We start from the raw sequence: 12,424 nt of genomic DNA, 5'->3' as shown, positions 1-12,424 counted from the left end.
ATCTCAAGGTGAATGGGCTCCACAACTCTGCAGGGACACAGGAGGTCCCCAGCCTAGTTGCCCCCCCCCCCTTGCCCATCACTGTAGGGCTCTGGCTACAATGGAGGAAATCATGCCCTGGATGGACTAGGAGGGGAGGAAAGCAGGGCAGTGTCTGAGGTGATGGAGGAGGCGGGAGCTTGGCTGAGGCAGCCCCAAACCAAGGCAGAGGAGAAGGCGACACCGAGGAGGAGGCCTAGGGCAAGACTGAGCCAGGGGCTTGCCTCCCTCGTCGGTTTCTCCGTGAGTTCGCTAAACGCCAGGACTCACGCCGGGGGAGGGGGGGGGAGGGGGCGGAGTCCAGCTCCCCGGCTGCTGGCAAGCGCCCCCCCCCCCCGCCGGGTAAACACACTGCGACCTCCAGCCCGCGGCTGGGCACCAGCCCGCCCCCCCCGCCCTGGGCGTGTGCACCGTGCTCCCTCCGGGATGCACTGGGTGGGGGGGGGTACAATGATCTTCCCCGCCGGGACGCCGTGGCCGGGACTCACCTCACCGCTACCTTGACACAGCTGTCCGGAGCCGCCATGCCCACCCTGCTCGGGCACCGCACCGCCGCCCCGGCCTGAGCGCATCCGCAAGCAGGAGGCAGGGGAGGAAGGCTCCAGGTGCCCGCGACGGGGGAGGGAGGAGGAGGGGGAGGGAGGAGGAGGGGGAGGGGGAGGAGGAGGAGGGGGGGGGGAAGAGGTGGAGGAGAAGGAGGAGAAGGAGGAGAAGGAGGAGAAGGAGGAGAAGGAGGAGGAGGAGGAGGAGGGGGGGGGGGAAGAGGTGGAGGAGCAGGAGGAGGCTGGCGCGGAGCGGGGGCGCGCTGCCGCAGCCCCGAAGCCGCGCATGCCGAGCGGGCACGGCCGCGCCGCCGCCGCCGCCGCACCGGGGGCCGGGCCGGGGCGGGGCCGCGGGGGACACGCCCACGCACAGAGTGGGGCGCGCGCGCGCGCACACACACACACACATATACACGCGCACGCGCACACGCGCCCCCCCGTCATCTGCATCCTCTCCTGTACACCCCCCCCACTGTTGTGTGCATCCTCTCCTCTACACATACACACACACACACATGCACACACACACCCCTGTCATGTGCATCTCCTCCTCTATACATACACGCACACACACGCATGCACGCACACACACGTACACCCCTCTGTCATATGCACCCTCTTCTCTACCCATACATGCACACACAGACATGCATGCACGCACACACACAGGCACTCCTCTGTTACATGCATCCTCTCTTCTACACATGCATACACACACATACCTGCACAGACATATACACACAAACACCCTGTCATGTCATCTCCTCTACACATACACACACACATACGCACACGCACAAATATGCACACATACACACACACCCTCTGTCAAGTGCATCTTCTCCTCTACACATATACACACACACACAGCCCCCTCCCTGTCATATGTCCTCTCCTCTACACATACATGCAGATGCACACACACACAAACACACACTGCTGTCATGTGCATCCTCTCCTCTGCGCATACACATACATGCACATGTGCACAGAGACATGCACACGACCCATCGTGTGCATTCTCTTGTCTACACATACAGATGCACACGCACACACACACACACACAAATATGCACACACAGACACCCCTGTCAAGTGTATCCTCTCTTCCACACACACATACACCCTTCCCTGTTGTGTGCATCCTCTCTATGCATACACACATGCACACACAGGCATGTGTGTACACACGCACATATGCAGAACTGTCGAGCTGTCACGTGCTTGATGCCCTGCATACACACTCACACACCACATACCTTCCCCCCAACAGCACATAACCACATATACACTTACCCACAAAACACTCATACCCTCACACTCACCCCTGCTCTCCCACAAACTCTCTCCTACTTGTGCAGACACAAACACACACTCTCAAGCACACACATTCTCACTCACACACACTCTCACTCATACACTCACACACACACTCTCACACACACTGTTGTCGTGTGCATCCTCTCCTCTACACACACACGCAGAGCTGCAATGCATGTCCTCCTCTGCATGCTTACACGTCACACACCTTCTCTCCCAAGAGCACACTTATGCATATACACAAAACTCCCCCAGCCTCACCTTACATACACTCTCCCCCCACACACTTTTACGCATTCCCTTCCCACACATAACCCCACATAGTGACTCAACTCTCCCTACCACTCACCATGCTCCCATACCTCCACCACACACACACTGCTACTTCCCCACAAAACACTCGCTGTCAAATCACCCTCCCAACTCACACATAAACGCCCTCACATTCATGTAGACACATCACACACACTCACAGATATGCACTCGCATGCTCACACACACTCATACTCAAACACTCATGGACATACAATCACATATGCACTCTCACACATACTCATACACTTTCCCACACACTTACACACACACACTCACAGTCATGCACACACAATCTCACAGTCACTGTCTCACACACATAAACTTTCACACACAGACACACATGCACACACAATTGCAGACTCACTCCCACTCACACACACATGTGTGCACATATGCATACTTTCACACACACACACATATACTTTCACACACAAACTTTCTTATGCACTCACACACTCACACTCACATTCACGCTTTCACAAACATGTGTTCACACACACATTTTCAAAAACACACACACTCATACACACATTCATGTACTCTCACTCACATACAGAATCATAGAATTACAGAATGGTTGAGGTGGCAAGGGAACTCTAGAGATCATCTTGTCTGACCTCCCTGCTCAAGCAGAGTCACCTAGAGCATATTGCCCAGAACCCTGTCCAGACAGCTTTCGAATATCTTTAGAGAAGGAGACTCCACAATCTCTCTGGGCAACTTGTACTCTGTCACTCTCACAGTAAAGAAATTTTCCTCCATATTCAGGTGGAACTTCCTGTGTTTCCGTGTGTGCCCGTTGCCTTTTGTCCTGTTACTAGGCACCACTGAAAAGAGTCTGGCCCCATCATCTTGACATCCTCCATTAAGGTATTTGTAACATTGATAAGATCCCTTCTCAGTCTTCTCTTCTCCAGGCTAAATAGGCCTAGCTCTTACAGCCTTTCCTCGGAACAGAGATGCTCCAATCCTCTTTTCATTTTTGTAGCCCTACACTGGACTCTCTCTAGTAGCTCCATGTCTCTCTTGTGCTGAGGAGCCTGGACTGTGTAGTACTCGAGATGTGGCCTCACCAGGGTTGAACAGAGAGGCGGGATCACCTCCCTCGACTTGCTGGCAACACTCTTCCTAATGCACTCCAGGATACTGTTGGCCTTCTTAGCTACAAGGACACATTGCCGGCTCATGGTCAGCTTGTCCACTAGCACTCTCAGGTCCTTCTCTGCAGAGCTGCTTTCCTCCAGCAGGTCAGCTGCTAACCTGTAGGGTTCATGGGGTTATTCCTCCCTAGGTGCAAGATCCAACACTTGCCCTTGTTGAACTTCATGACGTTCTTCTCCACCCAACTCACCTGCCTGTCCATGTTTATCTGAGTGGCAGCACAGCCTTCTGGTGTATCAACTGCTCCACCCAGTTTGGTATCATCAGCAAATTTGCTGAGGAGGCACTCTGTCCCTTCATCCAGATCACTGATGAATCAGTCGAACAGGATGGGACCCAGTATCGAATCCTGGGGCGCACTGCTAGTTACAGGCCTCCAACTAGACTCTACCCCTTTGATGACAACCCTCTGAGGTCTACCATTCAGATAGTTCTCAATCCTCACAGGTCTCACAGTCCACTTATCTAACTTGCACTTCCTGAGCTTGCGTATGAGGATGTTAGGGGAGACAGTGTCAAAAGCCTTGCTGAAGTCAAGGTACACAACATCCGTTGTTTTCCCCTCATCTACCCAGCCACCAATTCCATCCTAGAAGGCTATTAGATTGCTTAAGCAAGATTTCCTCTTGGTGAATCCATGCCGACTACTCCTGATCCTCTTTTTTTCCCCCACATGCGTAGAGATGACATACAGAATGAACTGTTCTATCACCTTTCCAGGGATAGAAGTGAGGCTGGCCGGCCTATAGTTGCCTGGGTCCCCCTTCTTGTCCTTTTGGAAGACTGGAGTGACACTGGCTTTCTTCCAGTCCTCAGGCACCTCTCCAGTTCTCCAAGACCTTTCCAAGATGATGGAGAGCAGCCTAGCAATAACATCCACCAGCTCCCTCAGTACCTGTGGATGCATCCCATCAGGTCCCATGGATCTGTGGGTGTCAAATTTGCCTAAATGATCTCTAACCTGATCCTCCTTGATGAAATGTCTTCCTTTCTCCAGACTTTCTTTCTTGTCTCCAGGCTCTGGGATTCCTGAGGGCTGCCCTTAGCAGTGAGACTGAAGCAAAGAAGGCATTCAGTAATTCTGCCTTCTCTATATCATTCATCAGCAGGGTCCCCACCCCATTCAGCAGTGGGCCCACATTTTCCCTAGTCTTCCTCTTGTTACTGATGCATTTGAAGAAGCCCTTCTTGTTGTCCTTGACATCCCTTGCCAGATTTAATTCTAAATGGGCCTTAGCCTTTCTTGTCACATCCCTACATATTCTGACTACATTCCCATACTCCCCCTAAATGGACTGTCCATTTTTCCACATTCTGTTTACTTTCTTCTCCTGTTTGATTTTTGCCAGGAGCTCCTTGCTCATCCATGCAGGTCTCCTGCCCCTTTGCTAGAATTCTTACTCATAGGGATACACTGATCTTGAGACTGGAGGAAGTGATGCTTGACTATTAACTAGCTATCCTGGATCCCCTTCCTTCTGGGGTCCTAACCCATGAGATTCATCCAAGTGGGTCCCTGAAGAGGCCAAAGTTTCCTCTCCTGAAGTCCAGGGTTGCGATCATACTTCTTGCCCTGCTTCTTCCACACAGGATCCTCAACCCCACCATCTCATGGTCACTGCAGCCAAGGCTACACCCAGCCTTCACATCTCCAGTGAGCCTTTCTTTGTTGGTTAGTGCAAAGTCCAGCAACACACCTCTCCTCATTGGCTCCTCCATCACCTGTGTCAAAAAGTTATCTATCTTCAACGCTCTGTAGGAACCTCCTGGACTGTTTGTGCCTTGCTGTGTTGTTCTTCCAGCAGATATCAGGCTGGTTGAAGTCCCCCACGAGAACCAGGGCCTGTGAGTGTGAAGCTACTTCCAGCTGTCTGTACAAGGCCTCATCAACCTCCTCTTCCTAATCAAGTGGCCTGCAGTAAACACCCACAACAGTGTCCCCCATGCTAGCCTGCCCTTTAATCCTTACTCATAAGCTCTTGACTGGCTCTTCTTCCACCCCTAGGCGGCACTCAATATGTTCCAGTTGCTCTGTTACAGAAAGAGCAACTCCATTACCTCACCTTCCTGGCCTCTCTTTCCTAAAAAGCACATAGCCATCCATGACAACGTTCCATGTCTCTGTGACTGCAAGAAGATTATGCCCTTGCAAACACATATAGATCTCCAGTTCCTCCTGTTTATTCCACATGCTGCATGCATTGATGTACAGGTGTTTCAGTGCGGTAATGGAGCATGTAGGTTTTCCAGGAGGGGTGCAAGAGGATCCTCCACAGTAATGTCCTGCACTCACTTCCCTGGCTGCATGCACCTGCTGGAGGTATGCCAACATGAGCTGTGTTTTGCTAACTATCTTGTCCCTATACCTCTTCTCTTCTCCCACCTTTCCTAGTTTAAAGCCCTGCTACCAGGCTGACCAATCTGTTGGCAAAGACAAGCCTGTCTCGCTTAGTGATGTGTATCTCATGTCTCCCCGTTAGGTATCCATCTTCAAACAGGATCTAATGGTCATAGAATCCAAAAACCTCTTGCCAACACCAGAGATGCAGTCAGTTGTTAACTTGGAAGATCCATCTGCTCCTCCTCCCATCCTTCCCCCTCACTGGCAGGATTGTGGAGAAGATCACCTGGGCTCCCAGATCCTTGGCTGGCATCTCCAGAGCTCTGAAATCCTATTTGATGGTTTCCAGTTTCCCCATGGTATCATTAGTACCCACATAGAAGAGCAGTAGAGTACTAGTCCAACTCATGGACAAGCCTTGACAGCCTTTCCATGACATGTCATATTCAAGCCCCTGGCTGGCAGCAAACCTCTCCAGGCAAGAGCTCAAGTTGGCAGCAGCTGGGAGTCACCCACAACAGTCACTCGCTGCTTCTTCCAGGTGTTCCTGCAAGGCACAGGGTCTGTCAGCCCAGTTCTTCCTCAGCCTGGAGGGCACTAAACCTGTGCATAAAACTCAAACACACACAGACACGACACACTCACACACATGCACTCACACAGATATGCACTCTCTCTCACACACACACTCAGCCCCACCACTGGTGCTCAGTAGTACCAGTTGGTCTGACAGGAGCCCTGTTCCAGCCCCACTTCACAGTAGTGACCTGTGCAGCTGGGCCAGACTGGTGCAGTGGCAGTGAAGTTTCTGGCTTTCATTTAGCAAGAATTGTATCTTGAAAAGCTCATGGTCTCCTCCTAAAAACCCATTCCACCTGTTGTTGATGTGCAGCTTCTGAGATTGAGCCTATCTGCCTTCTACTAGAGTGCAGGACCACCGGTGCACAGCCAAAGCTGCTTTTCCCACAGAAACTCAGAGCTGGGCTGTCCTAAGAGGCAGAGTGGAGAGGTCTTCAGAGTCGTGCATGAGGTCACACAAGGCTCTGCTTATCCAGCATGGAAGACCTGCCAGCCTGCAGCAGTGCTGCCCTCCTACCAGGAGCAGGGGACTTCATGGGTTCATACTCCAGAGAAAGCCTGGAGAAACTGTGAATGTGATGGACTTACTGAGGCTGCATAGGGGCCTGGGCTCACTCCGTATGGCCACCAACCCACCAAAGACCCCTTTCCTTCATGGCAGCTGTAAAAGCCCTAAAAGCCCCTCTTCATCAGAGCTGATGTCTGGGCAGAGATTACTGGCAGCTGCTTCTCTCATGGATGCTCTGCCAGCCACTGATCATCCGATATTCCCATTTCTGCCTTCCTACTCCAGCCCCAAAGTGTGTGATGGTATCCAGTACCAGACTCAGGTGGAAGGAGCTGTGTAGCATCTGCTGCTACAGTTTCCCAGTCCAAAGTGTCCTGGAGCCAGCCCAAGAGGGCCTAGCTGCTCACCATACAGCCAGCATGTGGGTCTGCAGACCCATCTGGGCCAGGCCATACTGTCTTTTTTAACCCCAGCTCCCTGTGCCAAGGGGAATCAGCTGCCTTCAGGCAGAGGCATGTACATGCTTCCCTGGGCAACAGAGAGGGGTAAATTCCAGCCATATCCCTCCCTCCTGCCTGCCTCCTCTTAGGCCTCGGTGTCTTTCTCCTGACCATGCTTGGGCTAGTGGGGTCAGATCCTGTCAGAGCTACTGTGTCCCAGAGGAGAGTAGTTGCCTTCTCACCCTCCCTGGACAGAGTCACCTGATCTGAAGCCAGGCCACCCATCTACTGCTGCTGAATCCTAGGCTGCAGCTGAGATGGAAAAATAACCCATGCTCTGTGCTGTCAGTGCCAACAATGCCAGTAAAACATCACTGGATACCTGCAATCCTGGGAATGAGCAGCAGCTGGAGGGATCAAAGTACCTCTCTTACCACATTGACCACCCCAGTTCTGAGCTGCTACCCTACTCCTGACCCGCCTTCCTCCTCTTACCCCAGAGGGAGGACAGAAAGGGCAATACTAATGGATGCCACCTCTAGGGTTCCCATGGGCACCCTCTTCTCCCTTGCCCCAAGAATTAACTGTGTTTCTTACAGCTAAATACAAGCTGGGGTAGGAAGGGACAAAGGGACTGCTTCAGAGCTTTGTGTAAACAAGACTGCAGCTGCATCTGGGCTGTACATACATCTGGTGGCAGTGGCTGGTTGTTCAGCTGCAAGACAGGGAAGGGGTTTTGATTTGCTTTTGGAAATGGATCACACCAGTACCTTTTGCACCCTGTTGCCATCTTCCTCCAGGGTTGAACTGTTTCAGGGAGAAGAGCACTGTGTTTGGTCCTGCAGCTGCTTCACCCAGTGTTGCTTTTTTAGGGCTATTCCAGCAGTGACAGCCATCACACCAGTGTTAACTGGCACCATTAAGGGAAACATCTATCCCTGCAAAAGGGTTAATTGCAGTATAATCCTAGGACCAAACCTGCCACTCCCTTGGTCCCAATGAAGAACGTTTCCACCCTGATGTAGCCTGCTCTAGGAAGCTGCTGACCTGCTGAACGGCCCAGAGGATGGGAGAGGGATCAGGATGGTACAGGTCCCCGCCCTGCTGGGAGGTCAGCAGCTATTGGAGGATGATGGAGGCAAGACAGGTACTCTCTGAAACAACCATCTCTAGGGCTCATACACCCCACAAACTTGGCATCACTCAGACACTTCCATTGCTTGACTCTTGTCCCTGCCTGGTGCTCTCTGGTGTGGGGGCCATGATGCTGTTAAGCAGAAGGAGCTGGCCTAGGGTAACAGTGATCTGGATACTCCAGACAGAGACACTGGGCACTGGACGATTGGTAATACTGGGAGCTGCCCAGGGCCAAAGCGAGAGTAGCCCTAGACACAGAGGAGAGAGAACCAGGAAGATGGAGTAAAGGGGTTGGATGATGCCTGGGATGATGCCCCAGGGAGTCCTGGGGCAGGTCTGAAAAAATCTGGTCAGTCTGGACAGCTTTCGCTCTGGGCAAATTCCTATTGCTCAGGTTACGTCTACCTTCTCAGTAGTTCTCTCCTCTTCCTCACTCTCCAGTGTACCCACACCATAAATAGCAGCTATGCAGGGGACAAAGCAGTGAGCACATCTCCTGTGTTGGACACCCCACACTCAGAGGAAGGGGTTCTTTGAAGTTACCATTAATCAGAACTCACAGTTTGATCAGAGCTCTGATTCATGAGCTGCTCTTGGCAATGTAGTGAGGCAGACAGGGGCCCTTGCTAAGGCCCATTGTGGATCAGGAAATGGGAACCTCTGGGCCACAAGGAGCCAAGGAAATCCTGCACTGGCCTTTTCATCAGTTGCCTTGATGTCATTAGGGCTGATGCTTCCAGGTGGCTGTGCTGTAGGGCGTCCAGGGAGGTCCCTGTGCCGGGAGCAGGGGTAGAGTCCATGGTGGCCCAGCAGTTGCAAAGGACAAAGCGAGCCTCTGACCCTGCAGAAGAAAGGTCAGGCCGGAAGTATCTTCCAGCCCTGAGCTTAATGTGGGACCCGCAGGGGAGACCCCTTGCCCTGCAGGTTGGTGCTGATGTCAGGATTAACAGCCAAGAGAGTGTGAGGAGAAACTGAGGTTCAAAGAGGCTTACTTCGAGGATCCTAGGCTGTGTCCTAGTTGAGGTTGCTCATCTGCTCTGGGATAGCCAAGATATCCCAGCTCTGATGCCCAAAATCTAATGAAGGCAGTGTCATGCCTAGTGCCATGCCTAGCACTGCACCCTCCTGTCATTTGGTCTGGCATGTGGACCATGTTCACCTCAACAGCAGTGCCTCTTCCCCCTCACCTCCCAGTGCTCCCTCCCTTTCTGAGGTGCCCAGCAAATAGGGCCATGTGTTATGTGCATATGAGGTTCTGCACGCTTGAGGAAGGGACTCAGCACCTGCTGGGATGAGTGATTTCCGGGGGAGTTCACTCTAGCCTACTGTGATGAGAATGAGCAGGATATAGCCTTTGTGATGCCCTGGAGGTATCTGGGGAGCTGGCATCTCTCTTTCTTAGTCTTTGAGCTCTGTTTGAAAGCAGCACCTGGGGTAGGGGGAACCTTCCACCTCTGAGCTGCCAGGGGCTGCCTTCTAAGGCTGGATCCATCTCATGTGGCAGTGCTGGATGGCAGTGTCCCTCTGGGATCAGTGGTAGACAGAAGGTTTTGGACACTTCGCCGTCGAAGCCAGGGGCAGAGAGGGGCAGTGACCTTGCTGGTGATGCTAGCCACATATTTCTGCCCCCTGCCCTTGTATCAGCCATGTCACAAGCCAGATCTGTCCCCTGATTCAGCTGGGAACTAACTCAGTGAAGAATCCTCCCAAATAATAGTCCTGAGCAGATCGACTCCCCATGCAGCCACAGACACCAGGGAGAGGGGGTAGTGACTTTTCGCAGTGATTGCCCTGTCACTACAAAATGGCTTGGCACCACTGTGTTACCCTGCTTGTTTGGAGCACCTACCTGCACCTCTGGTCTGGGAAAGGGGCACACACAGTCCTTTACTGTTTCTTCACTAATGGGATTGGGAAACCATCACCTTCCTCCTCGTCATTCTCGTCTAATAAAACATATCCTTGAGGCTCTCTCAAGGACAACAGATGCCAGAGACTCATTAGCAACCACCCCACATCCCCCTCTCCATGAATGGGTCAAGATGTTTGTATGTGTGTGGTTTGGAGAGTAAGGTAGAATATGCCCTGCCCCATGGCAGTGAAGAAGGAGCAAGGGATGTAAGGGCCACTATCCTTGTTGATGATCTGCATCCCCTCACTACACTGCACTCTGCACTGCATTGCCGCATATACAAGACTAATTTTGCAGGGCTTGGGCTGCAACTGGAATTCAGCAACAACCATTTCCCTTTTATTAAGTTAACAAATAAACACCCTGCTGGAGAGCAGACAAGCTCTATTGATTCAAAACCTCCCCTGGGACCAATCAGTTCTCTGCATTTTAATACGTATTAGCACAAAAGAGCCCTGTATTACCCAGCTAGAGCTCCAAGATCAGGCTCTTTGGAGCAAGATTATTAGAAAGAGACAGCCTCACTTCATCTAGACCCCTCCTGGGGCACCAAAGTCTGTAACACTAACCTGGGCAGACCTCTTCCTGGAGAGAAATAATCACAGCTATTTGGTATTCGGAACCACACAAAGCAGTGCAGGACATAAACGGTAGAGCTGCAGCCACCTGGTAATGTCACCTGGCTGTGACATAGAAGACCTGTCACCCACTGAGAAGTGGTGGTGTCTGTGGGCTGGATGAGACCTTCCTGTAGGCTGGGCTAAGTAGTAGGATGGGCATGCAGTGTCCAAGCTGTAGAGCAGGTGACGAGAGATAGAAGTGACAGAAATTGTACTGGGTCCTTTGGAAACTTCTCCCTGTGGTTAGCTCCCTATGGTTCTCCCCTCCCAGTTAAGCCATAGGTTGTTACATTGACCTGGATATGTTGTCAGATCTCTGTTCCTGTCCCACTTTGTTACCCAGCTGGGAGAATGAGCTAGGAAACCCACAGGAGAACTAGCTCTACTTGGAGAACTAGTGCAATGCTCATATCCAATTGCTCTGCACCAGCCCAAGGCAGATATATCCCGAAGCCATGTTCCTCTGACAGCACTCATCCAGCTCCCCACAGGAAACGGTCAGCTGTAAGCAAGAGAAGTAGAGCTCTAGGTCCATCTGCTGGGTGCTGGCTCCTGGAATGCCATGAGCCACCCAGAGTTTGGCACTCCCAAAATGGTTGGTTAGGGTGTGAGCTCCCCAAATCAGGGGCAGATCTCTGTCAGCAACCTGGGGGTGGAGGCTGTCATGTGAATTATTGCCAGATCTGATTAAATATGGTCTGTCATTTGCAGTTCCCTCCCCAGGTTGGGGTAAGCTGGCAAGCAGCCTTTGGCACTGGCCAGGTTGGCAAAGGAAAGAGATGACAGGGTCATCCATGCAGTAACATAACAGGAGGATTTTAATGACCCATTCAGCTCTTGTAAGACCTTGCTGGCACGGTGTTGTCCTGAGTTGTCACCAATATCCCAGAGACCTGGCCCAAATATCCTCCTGCTGCTGGGCAGAGAGCTGCCCCTCCCCTGCCCTGGGACAGAACACAGTCAGCCCCAAGAGAGAGGGAGAAGCATGACATTTACCCAGCAAACCCCCTCACAAGCATCTGAAAGAGGCTGTGCCCATTGGGCAGCACTGACAGCTCACAGGCAAGTGATGGAGATGGTCTCCTGGGAGGTGGCTGCGCTGAGCCCCTGGGAGATAGGTGGTAATGCATCCAAGGTGTCCTGGTGGTCAGAGCAGATTTCCATGCCCTGAAGGTTTTCTTTTTGCTTCAGTAGCTCCACAGCTGCCTTCTCCACTTCGCTCACCTCCAGTTGGCTGCTAGCCACCATCTCGTCCCTGGTCAGTGCTACAAAGGATGGGTCACGGGCCAGAGCTGCAAGGCCCCCAGAGATAAGAGCCTGGAGACAGCAGTGGAGGATGGGGTCACAGCTCAGATTGTGCTCAGTCTGTAGCAAAGAGCCCCTGCCTGCAGGCTGCCCATCCCCTCTGCCTTTACTTTTCTCCCCTCTGTGCTGGCACATAAATGCTGTTCATGCTCGTGGCTAAGCTTTGGCCTCCAGCCCCCTCCTTGACAGGAGCATGGCAGCCCCC

At 52.4% G+C, this 12,424-nt stretch overlaps 2 protein-coding genes across 2 annotated transcripts in view; both read right to left on the bottom strand.

Moving 5' to 3' along the window:
• The window catches only part of KIF21B (kinesin family member 21B), a 45,424-nt gene extending 44,834 nt beyond the window's left edge, over window positions 1-590 (bottom strand). The window contains exon 1 of the mRNA XM_062594895.1: window positions 528-590. Coding sequence (XP_062450879.1) covers window positions 528-565 — 38 coding nt within the window. The 5' untranslated portion in view covers window positions 566-590. The remainder of the gene's footprint in view (window positions 1-527) is intronic.
• An 11,380-nt stretch (window positions 591-11,970) lies between these two features.
• The window catches only part of CACNA1S (calcium voltage-gated channel subunit alpha1 S), a 47,899-nt gene continuing 47,445 nt past the window's right edge, over window positions 11,971-12,424 (bottom strand). The window contains exon 44 of the mRNA XM_062595073.1: window positions 11,971-12,231. Coding sequence (XP_062451057.1) covers window positions 11,971-12,231 — 261 coding nt within the window. The remainder of the gene's footprint in view (window positions 12,232-12,424) is intronic.

This window comes from Rhea pennata, chromosome 25 (assembly GCF_028389875.1).
Source record: "Rhea pennata isolate bPtePen1 chromosome 25, bPtePen1.pri, whole genome shotgun sequence".
Classification (NCBI taxonomy): Eukaryota; Metazoa; Chordata; class Aves; order Rheiformes; family Rheidae; genus Rhea; species Rhea pennata.
The sequence above is the reverse complement of the archived record's forward strand: the minus strand, read 5'-3'. Positions and strand labels throughout refer to the sequence as shown.